This window comes from Balaenoptera borealis (assembly GCF_965194805.1).
Source record: "Balaenoptera borealis genome assembly, chromosome: 8".
NCBI classification, from domain to species: Eukaryota; Metazoa; Chordata; class Mammalia; order Artiodactyla; family Balaenopteridae; genus Balaenoptera; species Balaenoptera borealis.
The window spans coordinates 105,225,816-105,247,439 of record NC_138865.1 but is presented as its reverse complement, the minus strand read 5'-3'; the positions used below and the strand labels follow the sequence as shown (position 1 = coordinate 105,247,439).

Here is a 21,624-nt window from a genome sequence, read left to right as displayed (position 1 = left end):
ATAGCAATGTATTTTCTCAAGGTTCTGGAGGCCAGGAATCTGAAATCAAGATTGTCAGTAGGGTCCTCCTCCCTCAAAGGGCTCCAAGGGAGAAAGCATCCTTGTCTCTCCGGCTTCTGGTGGCTGCAGCATTTGGTGACTTGTGGCCACATCGCTCCAATCTGCGCTCTATCCCCACGTGGTCCTTTGCATGTGTGTAATCTCTCTGTGCCTCTTTTTATAAGGACATTTGTGACAGCATTTAGAGCTACCTAGATAATCCCGATTAGTCTCCTCATCTCAAGAGCTTTAATATAATTCCATCTGCAAAACAACGTTACCATAGAAGGTAACATTCACAGGTTCCAAGGGTTAAGATGGGGACGTATCTTTGGGAGCCATTATTAGCCCTGCCACACCACCTCATAGGTTTGCCATAAGGATTAACTACTTAGATACAGTGTTTAGATTATGCCTGGAATATAGAACATATTGTTTTAAAGAATAAAAGTGGTAGGGAATCAGTGGGGGGTGGAAAGAACTGTGAGTAATACCCCACCCCAGATATCTCCTGTTTCCTGGTGAGAAGGTCAGCCCTTCCTTCCAGCACTCACCCCTCCATCTCTGCAGACAGACGACCGAGCCCCAGGTACCAGCACACAGCTCCCAATGACCCCATGACTAGGTGCCTTTCTGTCTGACAGTGAATGTTCTGAGCCAAGCAGGGGCCTCTTCTGAGCTTGTATTAATATGTACAGCACTTCACTCCCATAGAAAATTGATTTTTCTTTTTAAGCACAAAATGTAGCCAGTTTTATAACCTTTCTGCAGCTTGACAAAGGCCATTTATAACCAACTCTCTCTGTCACCCTTCCTGGCGCCAGTCTCAAATATCTTGGAGAACTCTCTCGTGCATCTGTAATTATGAATTCTTCTTAGGCAAAATTTAATTTCTAAGAGAGATGACCTTTTTTTGTTATTGTGGTTTTTGTAAATTAATTTTGGGGGGTGTGTGTTTTCTTATTGATGTTGTTCAGGATGACGGCTTGGGCAGGGGACGAGGGAGCTGGTTGGGAGGAGAGGAACATTGGGAGGGCATTTTAATCAGCGATGTCCAGTGATGGATGAAGGGGGCCGGGATCTGGGTGTTAATCTTGGTGGACACAGGAAATGCCAGCAGGGTGACTGAAATTAAAACCTAGTACCTCATTTTCCTCTCCCAAACGCAGGAGAATTGGAACTTCTTCTCCATCTGCTGGACTGGAGATGAGCTCAGCCTCATCAAATGATGGGAAACTAAATTAAATAAATAGGTGGTTTTACCGAGGGTATAAGAGCTTCCATTTACGGAGCACTTAGCAGGTACACCCTTAGCTGGGCACACCAGAAGAGCATTCGACTGAGGTCACTCAAGGTTGGAATCGTTGGGGTTTTTAAGGGACCAGAGGGCAACCCGTTTGGTTACCTAGAGGAAAGTGCACATGGCCTGGCAGAGGGTTTGATATCATCTGCAGAGGACCTTGGCTGTCAGCTTTAGGAAGATTCACTTTGTTGTTGTTTAGAATTCATTTATTTACTTAAGCTGGGGAGTGATACTACTTAGAAATATCACTCTGGAGACCATTAGGAGGATGGTATGCAGCAGGCCAGACTGCAGACCAGCAGACTGTTTAGGAGGCCTTTGTGAAGATGCAGGAGTCTCATTTAGGACTTCAGGTACTAGGATGGAGAAGAGGTGACACATTCAAGACAGGAAGGAAGAGAACTCACATTTGAGAAGTACCAAATTTCATGCCAAATGCTGAAGTAAGTTATGCAGCCCCTGTGGTCCAACTTAAGCTTGACAACAAATCCACAGATGCAGGTGCTAGGCTCGTTTAACAGATAAGGAAGTTGAAGCTCAGAGAGGGCGAGTGACTTGCCCCAGATCACACAGGGAGAAGGGGGAGATCTGGAATTTAAACTCATATTGGTAAAAGCTCTTTAAAATATATCTGGCTGCCTCCCATGGTGACCCTATTGGACAATAATAATAAACACAATAATGATGATAATCCCAGCAATATCAGTATTCATAGCAGCTCACATTTGCTGTATGGTTGCCATATGAGCCACAGAATTCTAAGTACTTTGCACACACCATCTCCCTTCATTCTCACAACTTTACAAGATAGATATCGACAAAAGCTCCATTTTACAGGTGGGCACACTGAGGTTCAGAGAGGTAAAGGACTTTATCCAAGGCCACACAGCTATTAGTTGGTCAAATGAGACTTTCAGCCTGTCTCTACAGTCCTGACACCTACCCCTTTTCAGAAGGTGGGAGGAGAGGGCGTGATGAGACCCTCCACTTCTTCAGCTGTAACCAACTTGTTGCTGTCTCTCTGAGCAGTGCCCTGAGGAGCTGAAGCCCATGAAGGACGGCTCCGGCTGCTATGATCACTCCCAAGGCATCGACTGCTCCGATGGCTTCAACGGTGGCTGCGAGCAGCTGTGCCTGCAGCAAACACTGCCTTTGCCCTACGATGCCACCTCCAGCACCATCTTCATGTTCTGCGGGTGAGTCTCTGTCCCCGAGGCCCGGCCTCTCCCTTCCCAGCAGTGGGAGGGATGCAGAAAAAAGATCAGGAACTACAGCCTGGCCCAGCTGGGACTGACCTTCAGTGAAATGGCCTTTCTGCCTCTGCTTTTTCAGCCCAAGAGGAAAAAGGCAACAATATAACCTTTTGTTGGGGATTGAAAAGAAGAATGGAAGAAGAAAAATAAATAATTGATTAATGGTTATAACAGACGGAATCCTTGCTCAGGCTGCATCCTAGGGTCAGGATTTTTTTCTGCAAAAGTCTCTTGCCCCTTCTGCATCACCCTGTAGCCCTGGTCAGTGTATTTTGGAGACAAAAGCAGGCACCTTGAAGGTGTCCCTGAGAAACCAGCAGGTGTGGCGCTTAAGAACAGGGGCTTAGCCCAGGCTTTCAACTTTCTTATTTCAGGGATTAAGCAGTGCCAAGTTCAGAGGTTACCCCCTCTTTGTCCTAATGCCCCTATCAATAATGATAATTAATTGGGGGAGGTGAGGTGGAAAAGAAACAATGCAGGCAAAGCTCAAAGTTCTCGCTCATGCTAAGAAATCAGCTGAGTTTTAAACTTAGTATGAGACTGAAAGAGGGGGTCACGTTAGGACCAACTTGCTGAGTGACCTGGGACAAGTCGCTGTCCCTCTCTGGGCTGCAGTTTGACGACGTGTGAAATGAGATCTTTGGATAAGGACGCCTAATAGTTGTTCCAATTTATCTTGTTCTCCTTGTTGAAAAAGTCTGCAGTGGGAGTTACCTCTGCCATGGAGAGCTTCTAGCATAGCATTTGGTCCTCAGCAGTCACTCGAGAAAATGGCAGCCTTTTTTCTTCTCTTCATTCCTTTTCTGATGATGTCTTCATATTAGAAAAGTTGCTCATTTTTTGACATTCTGTGACTCAGAAAAATAATTCTTTGCTTGTGCAAGATGGTTGGTCATTGAAGGGTGCTCAGTGCTTTACTAAGATAGAAAAGCAGAGTAAAGCATAAACTTTTCAGTCCTACGTGTTACGAAAGAGGAGGTGGGGGAATGTGTATGGGTTTAATCTCAGTTTAACAGAAAATTAATTTTACCTGCATGGATCTAGTCCACGGAGTCTGGTTTTCCTTCTGGGGCTTATTTCAGGGTCTCCAGCCCCATTTACACTGGGTGCTGCAGGCGCCCTTGAGCAGTTGTTAAAGCAACTTGCCGGAGGCCCTAGATATGTATCAGTAAGATAAATAAGAAACAAAGTATTGTATGCAGACCTGAATTTATAGGGTCTCTCCTCAGTTTAAGTGACTGCAGGGCAGTGTGGAGTAAATTATTCGTGGGCTTAAATCTGAGACTTGAATAGTGAATCAGCTGTGTTCTTATCATTGTTATTGCACTTGGGGGGAGAAGTGTCCTTCTGTTGCGAATTACAGTAACAGCAGGGGCAACGGCAGTAGTGGATTTTGACTGAGAAACTGTCACCACTGTTCATCCCTAGCACACTGCAGCAGTCAAGGGGAATCAGTAGACTTGGGTTCTAATCCTAACTCTACCTCTAACTTTCTCTTAAACATCAGGCAACTCTCAGGACCCCTGACCTTCAGTTTCTCCATCTCTAAAATTTTAATAATATCTACATTAACATACTGATGTTTGTGAAGATTGCAAAGTACATTTATTACTCCGTTCAGGTTAAGTAATGTGCCCAGGGTCACACGGCTGGTAATGTAGCTTACCACCTCTCGCTGTGTGACCTTAAACAAGGTACTTGACATCTCTATGCCTCAGTTTTCTCATCTGTAGAAAAGATGATAATAGCATCTCTCTATAGAGTTGCTATGAGGATTAAATGCATTACATTAATTACATCACAGTTTACATTAATATTTCTAAAGTCCTTTGGAACAGTGCCCTGCACAGAGTCAGCACTGGTGTGTATTTGTTAAATAAAATAGCTAAAGTGAATGATAGTAATGACAACAGCCCTCCACTTGCTCAGTGACCTGAGGTGCTCAACCTCTTAGTTTCCGGGTCTGTGAGACAAGGACAAACTAACCTTCCCTACCCAGAAAGGTGTCTTAAAGTTTTAAGTTAGACTGAATTGGGAGAGGGTGCTGTGAGCCGTTGAAGGTCATCCAAATGCTGATAAACAGGACAAAAACGAGAATAAAACTCAGGTCTCCTAAAACCAACTGCAATGTCAACATGCTTTGAAAATCGTGTATTAAGGATACAAATGAGAAGTCAGCCACACTTGTTAGAAGCACTGTAAACAAAACAACGAAAGCCATTAGCAGGTACTTGTGTGAAAGTTGGTCTAGAGAAGTAGCAGGCTACTGAATTAAACAAGGAAAACAAACCCTTGCTCAAGGGGACCTTGTCAGACTTGCTCAGAGCTCTGTGCCTTTTCTGAGAGTTTCCTGGGTAGCACAGGTTTAATAAACCTATTTGCAGGCAGGTTAATAGTAGCAGCTAACACTTATTAAGCACTTCCTACATGCCATGACTGTGCTAAGTACTTTGATGACATTAGCCCGTTGAATTCTCATACCAACTCTACAAGGGAGGTACTAGTATTATGATCTCGATTTACTGTCAAGAAAACCAGGCACAGAGGGGCTCAGTGACTTACTCAAGGTCACACAGCTAATAAATAGGGGCGTCGAGATTCAAACCCAGTCCACGGGGCTCCAGTATTAGTGAAAACAGATCTGATATCACTCCTGGCCTCTGGCCACTCCCAGCCATGTGGTTTTGAGCAAATCACTAAACATCTCTGAGACTCTTGTTTCATGTAGAATCAGTTGTGATTGCAGCAGCATTGGGAGGATTAATTGAAATCACATGTGCATAGAGGCCAGCACATGTAAGCACTCACTACATGGTAGCTATAATTAGTCTGATAGGTATAAAGCCATCTCATTTAATCCTCCAATGACTGAATTATATGTCCTGTTTACTGCTCTATCTATCTCCAGCACATTAGAACAGTGCCTGGCATGTAGTAGGTGCTCAATTAATAATTGTGAATTAAGTTCCTCAATTGACAGGGCTAAGGAAGTTGTTCGCAGTCTGGCCTTTTCAGCTGTATTTCCAGCTACGTCCCTATTCCTGAATTAGGCATCTTGGCTTCAGCTTCTGGAGTGTTCAACACTGTTCCCTCTGCTTCTCCTCCTCTCTCCCCCCCACTACCCCCCATTTGTCCGTGGCCCTTTAGCTTGAATGCTCTGTTTCATCCTCAAGTCTTGGTATAGATCTTAACCTTCTTCAGCCAGTCTTCTCAGAGTCCCAAGAGAAGTCCAAAAGTGAGATGTGCAGTTACCGTGGAGCTGGGTATATAATGCCTTGCCCTTTCAAATGGATACCATTTAAATGTTGGCTTAATATTTATCAAATCTTAACATTTATAGGAAAGACTGTTTTTCTTGTCTTATATTAGTTTGTTTTTTTTGTTTTTTCTTTTCTACCCATAGGGCCCTCTTACCAGGGAAGGGCCATTGACATTTTGTCTCCAATTCTAATTTATCCCAGTGAAATCTTGACACCTCTTGCAGACTGGACCACTGGCTGGCTGTTCTGGTTGTCAGCCCTAGTCAGGTCACGTTCCTCAAAACTGAGTCAAGCATCCTTTCTCTGGAGTCACACAGCCCCCCACCCCGTGCTTCTCACTGTCGCAGCCCCATTGCTGTGTTGACTTACCTGCTTTCCTGTCTGGTCCCTGTCGCACTGTAAACTCCTCATGAGCAGGGACTAGGTCTTAATCACCTGTGTGTCCCCGTTGTCACTGCTTGCCCAAGGACTTTTTCAAAGCCATAACTGTCGAATTAAAGAATTCATCCACCTAAGATTTGCTGCACCAACTCTGTGCCTGGTCTTTTGTGGGGTGATAAGAATGCAAAGAAGCATTGAGTACAAGTCCTTGCCCACCAGGGGCAAAGCGGACTCTGGGGACAGCTGTCTGAGCCTCACTTGGTCCTGATTGATGTTGATAGACTACAGGTAACAGTACGATAAGAGAAGCAGGTGGATTTGAGAGAGGTTGAGAAGGTCATCGGATACTAAGATGAAACATTTAGGATGAATCTTATGGGTGAGGAAGCACTTCTTCTCTACAAGACCTACACAAGTTACCTAGCAACCAAGTTTGTTTCATTTGTGCGTGTGTTTACAGCATATACCGTGCATTCTTCCAAGAGAAGTTAATATTATCCACATGAATCCAACTTATAAAAAATAGATAATATAAAGATAGGACAGGACAGATCAGAGCCATTTGTAAGGAGAGAAAGGGAAAGGGAGAAAATGGTTTCAGGAGCCTGAAATGGGAGAATTACTCAATGTGAGATAAATTTAGCGCTGTTTGTCTTGGCAACCAAAGTAAGCAGAAAAAAACATGGTGGATTATAGAATTGTCCTTGCTTGAGAAAAGGAAGTTTGCAGTTTTGGGGGTTTTTGCTTTGCTTTGTTTTGTTTTCCAGAGGATATACTCCTTTTCCTGACATAATTTGCTAAGAGAGATGTTTCCTATATATACCTATATAAGAAGTAGTGAACAATGCCATCAACAGTTATGAAGTTTCAGTATTTCTCACATCATTTAGAGGAGAAAACTGAGGCCCAGAAGGGTCTCACAGCCAGTGAGGACGTGAAATTGGGATAGGAGATGTCCCAGGCTACTCTATTCTAATCTGAATATATTGAATATACTTAAATATAATTTACTTTAAAGTGCAGTGAAAATGTACGTAAAAATATGGACTCAAAGAGCACATCCAGCCTCAGTAGTCCTTGCTAGGCTATCTATTTAATGTCATTTTTATGTGATTTTAGGAGGGAGAGGAGATAAATACATGTGTTTAATAGCCATTGTTAACTGGAAGCCTCTTATTTTCATTGCCAAAGCTGAAGTTGGCTCTCATAATGGAAAACACTGACCTAGAGAATGCAGACAGAGATTTTAATTTTCACTGTCAGTAACTAGTTGTAGAGGTGTGGGGAAATATTCACTCACACACTTGTTTTGTTGTAGTTTCAAACTTTAGGCTAGGCCTGAGCTCTGACCTCTCCGACTGCTGATGGAAAGATGGGGCTTTACCGCTCAGAGTGGACATAGAACGTGCACTTGCCAGCTTCTTGTCACAAAAGTACAACCTTGAACTCTTAGCTGTTCAAAACGTTTGCAAGAGCTCAAGTGCAAGACATATTCACAGACAACTAATGGAAGCACACGAAATCCAGCCATTCATTCAGATAGGTGTTTTCATATGTGGGTCCTGTAAAACATTAGTTCCATGAGATGCTCAAAGACAAAAAAAGGGATGTTCCAGTGGTCAAGCCCACACAGAAAAGTCTGCACTCTAGAACTGTCTCTTGAAGGTTCACAGGGCACCTGAGGATAATAAAAGCTCTAAGTCCTGCAGTGGTAAAACATAGCATATTTTGTTGGTTCTAAAGTGCCCAGATTTTCCACATTTTAACATTTTTGAAATTAGGATGTATTTTACTATCGATGGTTTGATAGAGTTTAATTAAAAATTGATTTTTCTTAGTGTTAGGTGAAATGCTAGTGTTTCTTATAGGTGTAGAGGGTCTTAGAGTAGATAAAATATTTTATATAATTTAGCCCAGGGTTCCCCATGGCATTCCCTTCCCTTCCCTTCCTTTTCCTCTCCTTCCTTCTTTTCTGAAGAATACTCTTGAGTATGTTACCTTCAAAATGGCTTTTCTAGAAACTCTAAATTTTTCCCTTGAGTGAAACCTGCAGATGGAGGCCACTCTGACAAGAGTTTTACTAATCTTCACATTGGTCAATGTTGGGACAGTCCTGAGAACCTTCATGAGAAACACAAGTGGGGTCCATGTGGCTGAAGGCCTTAACTGCTAGGTCACAGAGGGTCCTGGTCCTGATGACCCCAGAGTGGGATTTCTTACAGGTGTCAGGATCAGCAAAGCTGAGAAAACGCCTGCTTCTCTCTTGCCTTGGTGGTAGGATGCTAAGATTCATCCCTAACATTAGTCCAAGTCTATGTGGTATGCAGTTTCTTGAGCTCTTCTTACCCTTAACTTTGCTCTATTCTTTTTTTTTTTTTTCTGGGATTTGATTCCCTTCCCCATTAAAAAAAAAAAGTTTCTAGTCTATGCATTTCATTACATAATTTTATTGATTCCATAGCCATTGAGGAATGAATGAATGAATGCGCAGGTAAATACGTGAATAAATAAATAAATACCCTGCCTTAAGAATTTGTATAAATGCCATTTCTCTTAAGCCCCAGTTTCCTTTTTTTGAAAAACAAGCAAGATTGGAAGCAGTCATTTGTGCTAAAGTGGAATAAGCCCTAGATTTGGAGGAAGAAGATCCAAGTCCAGGTCCTGGCTTTTCCAAAGTGCTCGTGTGATCTTGGTCAAGGGATTTAAAATGCCAAGCCTCAGGGTCCTTGGTGGCAATGTCAGAATGAAAGTACCCATCTCATGACATTGCTGTAAGGATTAAATAAAACATGCTCTTGGCTAAACATGTATAAGCTTTTGTGGTACAGGCTCTGAAGCCCCATCCAATTCTAGTATTCTCTGTAATGTGATGGGTGGGTTCAGGGTAACACATTCACTGCCTTCAGCTAAAATGCCCAGTTTGTATCTCTGTACTTATTTTATGTTTTTCATTTTGGCATGTGTATAAATATAGTTTCATGCAGATCTTGGCTGGTTTCCTGTGAGCCTACACTCTTTAGAATTTCTGTAAGAAAATCTCCCAGACGACAGAATGTTCTAAAGGAGCTGTATAATTATGTCGCATGGTACAAAAATAAGATTAAAAAAAAAAATAGAAACCAACAACTAAATAGACCTTTGCATAAATCATCCTGTGCCCTGAGGTGGCTTGGGGGAAAGAGTTGCTCACGTTTTAAAACTCAAAGGATCATTTGCATTTATGAGTTCTTTCTCTCTCTCTCTGTCTCTCTCTCTCTGTCTCTCTGTCTCTCTCTCTCTCTGTCTCTCTGTCTCTCACCCTACATCTCTAAGGGTCTTACTAAGCGAACCCGGCCTTTTATCTCCCTTCCTTCCTCTCCTGCTGAGCTACCGTCTTTTCTCACCCCCAGGCAAAAGAAAATCACCATGCACCTACAGTTGTAATATGGCTAAAGTCATACACACACATACACACACATTCATATACACACTTCTTGAAATAGGAGCTCCAGGTTTAACTCCTAGCACCACTCTTGCCAAGGTGTATCTCCATGGGCAAGTCACTTCACTTCCCTAAACTTCAGTTTTCTCATCTGAAAAGGGGAGCAACAACTCCCTGTGAAGGTTGTATATTAGTTTCCTGGTGCTTCCGCAATGCATTACCACAAACTTAGTACCTTCAAACAATACAGATTTATTATTTTATGGTTCTGGAGGGCAGAAGTTCTAAAATCTAGGCATCGGCAGAACTTCAAGGCCGGAGACATAGTCTCTGTGTCTGTTTGTCTGTCTGTCTCTTTCCTCTGCTTCCAAGTTGTATCTCCTTCTCTGATCCTGACACTCTTCTCTACCTCATATGCTCCTATAAGGACCCTTTTGATTACATTGAGTCCACCCAGGTAATCCAGAATAATTGTCCCATCTCAAAATTCTTAACTTAATCACATCCGCAAAGTTCCTTTTACCATGTAAGGTAACATTTCATGGGTTCTGGGGATTAGGAGATGGATGTTTTGGGGGAACCATTATTCTATCCACTACAGATTGCAATAAGGAGAAAAATATATAGAAAAAAAAATTTCACTAGACTGTGGAATCTTGAATGCAGAACTGAGCTTTGTGTATACATGTGTGTAGGTACATACATATATATGCACATGTAGGCACACACACACTACATGTATGCATATGCATGTATATATGTGCATATATAATGTGTATATTCAACTTATATGTAATAATCACCCATGTATAAATATATAAAGTTATATATTTAAAATATATGTATAATGTATGTTTATATGTACAACGTATTTCCAGTGAATGGCACAGATAATGTCCCAATTACGTAGTTTGAAGCAAAAAAAAAAAAAAAAAAAATCGGAAAAGGGTAACTCTGTTGGCTTTAAGAAATCTGGATCTAGAAAGAGGCCAGCAACTAAGATCTGAGAACCACTGGAAGTAGATGTACATTCTCTGGGAAGTGTAAATTGGCTAATGGGCTAAGCAGCAATCATAGGCATCATCACAGTAACATTAATCATCATCATCACAGCAGCTGATGCATTAATTGGCCACTACATCATAGATACTACTTTATCCTTTATGTAAGTTATCTCTAATTCTCACATCAACCCTATGATAAGGATTATTATTATCCCCATTTAATAGATAATGACACTGAGGCCTAGGGTAGTTAACAGACTTGATCAGGGTCACACAGCTGGGAGGTGGTACAGCCTCTCTTTGACCACAGCATTAATTAGATCCAGAATCTGAACTTGACATGGTGTGTCTCCTTTAGGTAAGGGGGCCTGGAATCTCAATAAATTCACCAAAGTAGAAATTATACAAGCTACATTCTCAGACTAGAATGTGATAATATTAGATATTAACAGCACTCTGTCTAGCATATGAATCTATATATTTGGGAATTACAAAAAGCAAAACCTTCTAAATAACACTTGGGTAAATAAAAAAATCAAACTTAAATGATCACCTCTTTAGCAGCGAGCAGGAGCTGGAAAGCTGCATATGAAACTCGTGGAACAGAGGCAAAGCAGTAGTCAGGAGCTCCGTGGCATTTACTAAGAAGAAAGAAAGACCGAAAATAAACAAATGAAGCATTCAACTCCAGAAGCCAGAAAAAGAGTTATAAAACAAACTCAAAGAAAGCAGCAGGAAGGAATTAATACAAGTAAAAGCTGAAATACATGACATAGAAAAAAAAAAAAAAAGGAGCCTTGCCAGTAAAATGCAAAAGCTTCTTCGAAGGAGAGAGAGAGAACGTAAACACGTTAGTAATGAGCTAGGGGCATAACCATAGAAGCACAGAAGATAAAACAAATTTAATGAGAATACTGTGTGCAAATGTATGCCAATAAATGTAAAAGTCTTGATAAAATGCATTATTTCCTTAGAAAATATAAATTACCAAGTTTGAGTCATGATGCCGTAGAAAATCTAAATAGCCAAATAAAATAAAATGATAAGAGAGAGCTAAATGTCTACAATTGAAAAGAAGACATCAAGCCCAGGTGAATTTATACGCAGGTCTTACCAAATCATCAAGGAATGGATAACCTCTATCTTATGTGAACCCATCCAGAGAAAGAAAATAAAGGACAGTTTTCTAATTTATTCCATAATCCTAGCATAATCTGAATACCCAAACTGGGCAAATATATATTCATTCATCCAGAAAAATCTGGTTGATGTATTAGAACTGATGGGCTCCTTATGTGGTAGGATGAAAGATCAACTTTCAAAAATCAAGAATAACTTTCCTCAATATCAGCAATAACTAACTAGAAAATATAAGGGAAAACAAACATGAAAACTGATCATATTCCTCAAGTGGAAAATACTGTAATAATAGAAGCTATCACTCTACTATATCCTTGTGCACGCTGTATTTCAGACACAACTCATTTAATCCTCACAGTGGCTCTGTGCGGTGGGAACTTCTTCATAGATAAGCAAAGGAAGTACAGAGAGGTTAAGCATTTTGTCCAGGGTCACACAGCAAAAAATGGTGGAATCTGGATTTGGACTATTGTGGTCTGGATCCAAAACACCTGCTTGTAACCTCTACCATAGTGCATTGCATAAATACCTATGAATAAACCCCCACCAGATATGTGCAAGATTTTTATGGCCGAAAGTCTAAAACTTCAGTGAAGGTTTTAAAAGAACACTTGCTAAATGGAGATGCAAACTATGTTTCTGAATTAGAAGACTCCCAACTGTAAAGATGCTGTATCAATCAGCCAGGATAAGATAGGCTTTGTTGCTGTAACAAATGAAGCCTCCCAAACCAGGAGATTGCACACAAAAGTTGGTTTCTGGTTCACACAAGGTCCGTTGTAATTGAGGCAGCATTCTTCCATCCTGCAGTATGGATCTGGAACACGTGATCTCCAAGCTTGCCATAGCAAGGGAAGAGAGGGCTTGAGAATCATGCAACATGTTTGTAAGGGCTGGATCTGCAATGACTTATATCACAGCAACACAGATTCCATCTCTCAGAATCCCTTCACATGGTCCCTTAAACCCAACTGCACGGGCAGCTTAGATGCGTAGTCTACAGGGTGTCCACAAAGAGGATCCAGTGTGGTGAACATAAGACATCATCTCTGCCACAGTTGTCAACAGTGCTCAGCACAGAGTTGACTCTCAATGCATATGTCTTAAAGGAAAAAATTAACAACTTTCCCTCATTTAGTCTACAAATTCAATTTAGACAAGCCAAAATTCCACTAAAGTTTCACATGAAATTTGACAAACCAACTCTAAACTTTATCTGAAGGGAAAAATGAGTAAGAACAGTGAGGAAATTTTGAAATAGGAAATCAGTGTTCTTGACAGGGAGAAGCCTTACCTTGCTACATTCAAAACATGCCATAAAACTCTATTAATGAAAATAGTGCAGAATTATTGCAGGAATATACAGATAATTAAATAAAATTTCCAACTATGTATACGTGGTACACATAAGGATTTAATACATGACAAAAAGGCATTTCAAACTACTTAGGGAAAAGATGGCTCCTTCAGATAATCATCTACCCATTTTAAAAATAATTAAGTTAAATAACCACTCCCACCATGCACAGAAATAAACACCACACAGATTAAATAACCAAAGATGAAAAAACTGTATAAATATGAGAAGAATATAAAGAAAGATTGGTTATTTTTGGTATCTTTGTGGCTTCCTTAGCATCACACAAAATTCAAAAGCAATAAAGGACCAGGATAAAGAGGTTATAAGACATCAAAAGCAATATTAAAATGCAAGTACAGACTGGAAGAAAATTTGGAAGGTGAAAGATAACTACTGAGAAAATATACAAAACATATACAAACCAATAAGGAAAAAGACAAGTCTCACAAAACATGAATGGATAATGAGAACTACAGAATGAAAAATACAAATGACCACGGCATGAAAAGATGGTGAACCTCACCAGTAATCAGGGAAATGCAAATCCAAACAAAAGTGATTAATTTTTGCCATCCCAGATTGGCAATAATGAACATGACAGATATGGAGAAATGAGTTCTCTCATTCATCAGTGATAGGATTGTAAACTGGCAGTGCCTCTACAGATAGCCATTTAGTAGATCTATCAAAATTTAAAAATTCATAAAACATTGATCCAGCAATCCCTCTTTAAGAATCTGTTTTACAAAAAATAAACTCAAAATGGATTAAAAACCTAAATGTAAGGCCAGACACTATCAAACTCTTAGAGGAAAGCATAGGCAGAACACTCCATGACATAAATCACAACAAGACCCTTTTTGACCCACCTCCTAGAGAAATGGAAATAAAAACAAAAATAAACAAATGGAACCTAATGAAACTTAAAAGCTTTTGCACAGCAAAGGAAACCATAAACAAGATGAACAGACAACCCTCAGAATGGGAGAAAATATTTGCAAACAAAGCAACTGACAAAGGATTAATCTCCAAAATTTACAAGCAGCTCATGCAGCTCAATATCAAAACAACAAACAACCCAATCCAAAAATGGGCAGAAGACCTAAACTGACATTTCTCCAAAGAAGATATACAGATTGCCAACAAACACATGAAAGGATGCTCAACATCACTAATCATTAGAGAAATGCAAATCAAAACTCCAATGAGGTATCACCTCACACCAGTCAGAATGGCCATCATCAAAAAATCTACAAACAATCAATGCTGGAGAGGGTGTGGAGAAAAGGGAACCCTCTTGCACTGTTGCTGGGAATGTAAATTGATACAGCCACTATGGAGAACAGTATGGAGGTTCCTTAAAAAACTAAAAATAGAACTACCATATGACCCAGCAATCCCACTATTGGGCTTATACCCTGAGAAAACCATAATTCTAAAAGAGTCATATACCACAATGTTCATTGCAGCTCTATATACGATAGCCAGGACATGGAAGCAACCTAAGTGACCATCGACAGGTGAATGGATAAAGAAGGTGTGGCACATATATACAATGGAATATTACTCAGCCATAAAAAGAAACTAAATTGAGTTATTTGTAGTGAGGTGGATGGACCTAGAGACTGTCATACAGAGTGAAGTAAGTCAGAAAGAGAAAAACAAATACTGTATGCTAACACATATATATAGAATCTAAAAAAAAAAAAAAGTTCTGAAGAACCTAGGGGCAGGACAGGAATAAAGACGCAGACCTACTAGAGAATGGACTTGAGGACACAGGGAGGGGGAAGGGTAAGCTGGGATGAAGTGAAAGAGTGACATGGACATATATATACTACCAAATGTAAAATAGATAGCTAGTGGGAAGCAGCCGCATAGCACAGGGAGATCAGCTCGGTGCTTTGTGACCACCTAGAGGTATGGGATAGGGAGGGTGGGAGGGAGACGCAAGAGGGAGGAGATATGGGGATACATGTATATGTGTAGCTGATTCACTTTGTTATACAGCAGAAACTAACACACCATTGTAAAGCAATTATGCTCCACTAAAGATGGTAAAAAAAAAAAAAGGATCTGTTTTATAGAAACACACACATGCATAGTGATATATGTACAAAATTCTTCACTGTGGCACCATTTGTAATAACAAACAGCTATAAACAACCAAAATGCCCATCAATAAAGATTAGGTAAAATCATTATGGTACATTCATACTGCGCAATGCCAAACAGTCATTAAAAAGATCGATCTATATGTATACTGATTTGAAAAGATCTCCAAGAAATTATATTAAGTACAAATGCATATCTCACAACAATGTATAGGGTAATTCTGTTTATGAGTTTATTATGAAAAATTATAATTTTAAAATATATATGATATAAAAAAATTAAAATAATATATTTTATATTATAAAAAGTGTAATATGTATATAGTAGATCTCTAAATGCATTGAAAAAACCCTACAAGAATACATAATTATTAACAATGATGACCACTGGAACAGGAAGTAAGGATATGCGTGGAGTGGAGTAGGAAATGAAGAACTTCTGTGTTTTACTCTGTAGACTTTGATAATATCTAATCTTTTACAACAACAATGTATTCATTCATAGGTGCACGTGTGTGTGTGTGTGTGTGTGTATGTGTATGTGTATGTGTATGTGTGAGAGAGGCGGGCGGGGGGAGGGAGAGAGAGAAGAGCGTGAGATCTACCCAGTATATGATTTCTCGTATTTGCTAGGAACCTTTTGGAATAAATGGATGGAACTATACTTTATTGAGAACTTACCATATACTCCGCACATTTATATAACTCACTTTATCTGTACTGAAACTTTATGAAGGGAGAGTTGCATGTATTTAATAGATGCAAAAAGAAGACAGGATAGACTTGACCAAGGTACCAGGATAGCCCTCCTTCCAAGAACTTTCCACTGTACTTTGGGCAGGAGCATGTAAACATTGGAAAGACAGTCGGTGCATCTGTGCAATACACTGGGATTTATAGGAAAACAAGGACAGAGTGACAGCTTGCTTCAGACGTAAGGTGCTCCTGAGTTTTCAATAGGAGTGATCTTGGGTCATGTTTTCACCTCTGCCTGCCTACTTCCTGCCTTCAGTTGGGTTCTATGTCTCTAGCATCAGCTAGTGGTTCCTGCATCCTGGGTACACTTTCTTCCCAAACCATGTCACAGAGCCTCTCCCTTCTCCCACATGAGCCTTTTTGCAGTCAGATTCAATACATCTTCACTTCATCCCATGGAAGAAAGGCCGATACGAGACTGACTACTTTCTACTGACTCCAATTAGCATAGTGTAACCAGGGTCATATCATGCAAATAAGAACAACTGGATTTGGAAAAAACAAGTGAAGGAAAAGTTACCTTTGTTGCTAAACAGACCTGATTTTGAGTGCCAGCTTTGCCACTTACTCATGGTGTGACATGCTTTATTTCTTGGCTCCTCATGTCGCTCTCTGTAAAGCAGGAATGATGATACTACCTTTTTCGTGGTTAGAGAATAAACATACAAAGTGCCTAGTCAATAGCATATGCTCAACAAGTAAATACCACCATTGCCACCATTACACCCTCTCTATATTTATTTTGTTAAGTACACTGCAATTTCCAACTGTTTATGCAGTCAGTGTATCATGGAACCTCATAACAGCCTAGTGTATTAATGTAGGATAGTAGTGTCTACCGCCTTTTACAGATGAGGAAACTGGAAACCAAAGAGGTAAAATGACTTGCCTGGCTTCACATACATCACAAGGAACAAAGATGACATTTTGCAGCTATCTTCAATTGTACAGCCTTTTCTCTTGTGTGTCTTATTTATTATGTGCACCCTACCCTCAGTGCCTGGCAAAGGACCATGAACAGATAGACATTCACAGAATTTCAGTTTCTGAATTGATTTTTCATAGGCTAGGACCTCTGCTTTCTCTTTTCCCCCCATGCCTCTCTAAGAGATTTCCTTCCCACTGTAAACATCCCAAATTGCAAATATTTTTTCCACACCCCGTTCAGATGCCTGTTTGGGCCATAGTGGAGCCCATCCCAGTTTCAAAGGTGTGTCAAGGGCCCTTCTGCTGTCAGGATTAGGTATTTAGAGACCAACAGAGGCTGCTAACATTGCTAATTGAGCAGAAGCTGTGGCTGCTGCCCCCCTGCCCCCCCCCATGTGCTGTCCACGGTCCTGGAAGGATCACCTCTGAGCTACAAGGGCAATAAAAACCTTGTTTTTGCTACAGTCTTCAACCTTGGCCAGCAGATACACTGGGAATAGGTTCTGGTTTGAGAAGCTAGTTGATAATTCCCTGTGAATTGGTCTGTCATGCTTTTTAAAGTTTGTGTGTTCATGGAAAACAGTTTTTAAATTTGCTTTGTGTATGGATGTGCTCTCTGACTTCCCCCTCGACTCCTCCAAAATGTCACAAATGACTTTCCTTGAATTTACCAATTTGCAGGATTAATGTGCTTCTCTCTAGACACCTGTGCCCTAGATAGATTCCAGCCAGAATAGCTGTGTATCCATTGCTAAATTCTGACCTGTTTTGCAGGCAAAGGAGGCCTTGGTTTTAGGTCACCCCCGATGGGGGCATTCAGCATGCGAGCTAACTCTCGGCCCTGTTTTATCATGCAGTTGTGTGGAGGAGTTCAAGCTGGCTCCTGATGGAAAATCCTGCCTAATGCTCTCAGATGTCTGCGAGGGCCCCAAGTGCCTCAAACCTGACTCCAAGTTCAACAACACCCTCTTTGGAGAGATGCTACATGGTTACAACAACCGGACCCAGCATGTGAACCAAGGCCAAGTCTTCCAGATGACCTTTAGGTATGGGACAGACACCTGCACTTCACTCCTCAAGTCACTGACCCGAAATCTGGGCAGGGGGAGGAAGCCATGGGCACCATGGGATAGAGATCTATTACACTGGTCAGCATCTCCCCCAAATCACTAATGCCTATGCATGAAGTATCAGCAGTCAGCAAAGTCCATTCCCTGAAGTTCCTTTTCCACTGACCTAGCCTTTATTTATCCCACCCTCCCATTTTCTAACTCTATCCACATATTTGCAATTCAATCTTAAGTCATCCTGTAAGTACAGTTAATGGAATTTCTAATGTGATTAATCTTTCCGTCTATTAAAAATAAGTATCTTATGTAGGCTATTCAGGCAGTTCAAAAATAAAGACATTTAATGAACAAGAAAATAAAAATGCCCATCACCCAGAAATAGCCAGAATTAACATTTTCTTGAACATTCTTAAAACACCTCTCTCTCTCTCTTTCCCTCTCTATCTGTATATCAGTGTACACACACACATACACACACACACCACACAAACACACAAACATGCCAACTTTCAGTAAAGCTGTTTAGAAATTGCTTTTTTTGCTCATCAGTATGTCAAAGACCTCTTTCCCTGTTAATAAATACAGAGGTACATATGAAATTAAAAGATTGAGACTACTCTCACAATAAGAATAAACAGAACTGGGACTGGGTTGGCCAAATTTTATGAAGATTAGACATGCAGTGTCCTTGTGAACGTCTTCTTGGGAGAGTTGAAGAAACTGGGGCTGTTCTATCTGGAGAAGAAAGGCCTTAGGTGGGATTTATTCATGCCTCAAAATCTGAAAGCCATAAGATGGTAGCATGAGAAGAAATGTTCCGTGTATAAGAAATGATTATCTTAAAAAAAAAAACTATACTTTTAGACAGTTTTGCATAAAAATGTAATAGGATATTATCACAAAGAAGGGTTCTCACTACCATTTGAGGTCATGTCAACAAAAGTCAGAACTGGTAAGAAACATCACCGTTATAATCATCCTCGTCCTCATCCTGTCCTCTAATTAATAATAATTGTAAAAATAATAATAATAATTGTGATCGTAGTAGGAGTGGCTACTATTTATCAGGAAATGCTGTATATGTCAAGCTCTTTGCTAAGTATTTTAAAAATAATAATAACCACTAACATTAATTTAGCACATGCTGTGGGCATTCGAAGCACTTTCCATTCCTTAATTTTATGTCATCCTCACAATGGCCCCATGAAGCAGAGGCTGTTGTCATCCCCTTTATACAGATGAGAAGTGGTAGTGTTAAGTGACTTTCCCAAATCCCCCTTATAGAAAGTAAAAGAACCAGGGTAGTACCATTTTAACTTCACAATTAAAACCCTTTGAGATATCATGGGCTCCATTTTACAGTTGAAAAGTCAACACCAGAGAGGTAAACTGACTTTCTCAAAGTCACCATCTAGTGAGAGGGAGAGTAAGGATTCAGCTGTATATCTGGCTGACTCCAAAGCCCTGCTCTTATCTTCTAATGCAACATACCTTATCACTTCCCATTTTATAGAACTAGAATGAAAATGTGAATTCCATAAAACTATTCATCTATGTAGTTATCACATGCTCTTTGAGCACCTGCTATGTCCCAGGTACCATGCTTCACACCCTGTGGTGCTTAGATGTAGTGTGTGTGTGTGTGTGTGTGTGTGTGTGTGTGTGTGTGTGTGTGTAATCTTAAGTACTTAATTTGTGGCAGGAATTATGAAGTAAAGATGCGGTGTTCCAGGTAATCAGTTAACAGTGGGATCTAATTTAGTCGTAGTAGAGTGTGTGCGTGGCGGAGGGGGAGTACATCTATTGGATTAGAAAACAATAAGGCTCACAGTCTACCTTGCATAGGAAGTGTTATTTAACTAATACCTGGAAGATGAATTGGAGCTAGCATTGTAAAAGGTTTCAAGCAGAGACAGATATTCTAAGAAGGAAAAGAACTTGGTTGGTTTCAGGAGAGGAAGAATGTGGTGTGGTTGAAGCTGAGTAAATATGGAATGTGAAGCCAGAGGGGTAAGCAGTGACAGATTATGGGGGTCTTGCAGGCAAAGTCTTTATTCTAATAGCAAAGAGGAGAACTCTTAAATGGTTAAAAGAGGGGAATATGTCATGATTGCATTGTATTTTTTGACTTCATGATAGCTGTGTGGAAGTAGATTGCAATGAGGGTGGAAAGGAAAACAGTGGAATGGGGTCAATTAGGTGTCTGTTGTGGAAGCTACTTGAGAATGTTAGTGGCTTCAACCAGGATGATGGGAACACAATTGAGAAAGGGGATTTGGGGAGATATTTGAAAGGTATAATGGACAAGGGCCAGGGAACAGTTGCAGGCGAAGGGTAAGGTTGAGGGAGGATTCAAGGGTGATAGAAGTACTGGCAGCCACATAGCAATTTAATGGCAGAGTCGGGTCCTCCAACTCCCAGACGCTCAAGCCAAGGCCGACGCTACTTCGTTAAAAAACTCTCGGAGAAATTTAAGGGCAATCTGGATGAGCTACTTTTAATTCTGATATTCTACAGTCCTGATTTTCTATAGTTTTAATAGTCTATGAAACCCTGTGTTGAGTACCATGATGGATAGAATAAAGCTTATGGAATCCGAAGGAAAACATTAATCGTCCCTGGCCTTCAAGAAGGGAGTTTACAAGTTTGCAAGAAGACACACACTCAATTAGAAAACAGATATGTGAACACTTAATTTGCAAAGAAATGTTCCAAATGATGCCAGTGGTTTTCAGAGTTCAGAGTTCCCATACGAAGACTTTTGAAAGGAATTAGAAGGAATAACAAAGTGCTTCATAAAGGATGAGGCTTATGAACTGGAGTTTGAAGTGATGGCAAAGAACAGTGCCTCTTGGGAGAGATAAGAGCTATAAAGGCATTTTCCTGTCCAGCAAGGAGCATGCAGAAGCCCAGATATATTGATAAGCGAGGGGAGTGGGAGGGACAGGAAATAAAAATCTCCAGATAGACCCAGCTCCAAATCCTGGCCCCATCTGTGACAAGCATAGTCCTACTGCCTCATCTTTAAAAAGGGGTGTTTAATCAGATACCAGTAACTGTAATATGGCAACATGGCTTGTTTTATGTAGTTTGATTTCTCATAGCAACTATCAGAGTGACTGGCATGTGATGAATATGAAATGCACTAGTTCCCGTTCTCAAGTGTGAAGATTAGCTTGGTCCAAAAGAAGGATACAAATTGGGTCGTAAGATGCTAGATCCTGAAGGGACTTCATGGAATCCCAGGATCTCATCTGCATGTGGGGAAGGGACTTGGCTAAGGTCACAAGGCAAGTCATTGCGGAGCTAGCCTATAAACTCAGATCTCCTGGTTTTCCAGCATGCTTGCCTTCCCCCTACCAATAGACTGGTTGGTAAGGAGAGCTTGGCTTCTCAAAGGCTGACCTGCGACTCTCCAGGCTCAGACAGAATTTTAGCCCCATCAGGAGTCATCCTTCTGCCTCAAACACTCTGTTTGTTGTTCCCAGCCCTTCCATCTTGGGTTGTCTCTGAATAGCTAGGGCCGATCTTCCCTGATTTGCTCAGGAAAAGCAGTATAGTGAAGAGACCACACTGTTCTCTTTTGACAACAGCCT

At 40.6% G+C, this 21,624-nt stretch overlaps 1 protein-coding gene across 3 annotated transcripts in view; it reads left to right on the top strand.

Annotated features, from left to right (window-relative positions):
- ASTN2 (astrotactin 2) overlaps positions 1 to 21,624 on the top strand; it is an 898,930-nt gene that overhangs the window by 565,719 nt on the left and 311,587 nt on the right. For all 3 annotated transcript variants that reach the window (XM_082402209.1, XM_082402208.1, XM_082402210.1), the window contains 2 exons: positions 2,372 to 2,538; positions 17,816 to 18,004. In XM_082402209.1, the coding sequence (XP_082258335.1) occupies positions 2,372 to 2,538; positions 17,816 to 18,004 (356 nt within the window). The remainder of the gene's footprint in view (positions 1 to 2,371; positions 2,539 to 17,815; positions 18,005 to 21,624) is intronic.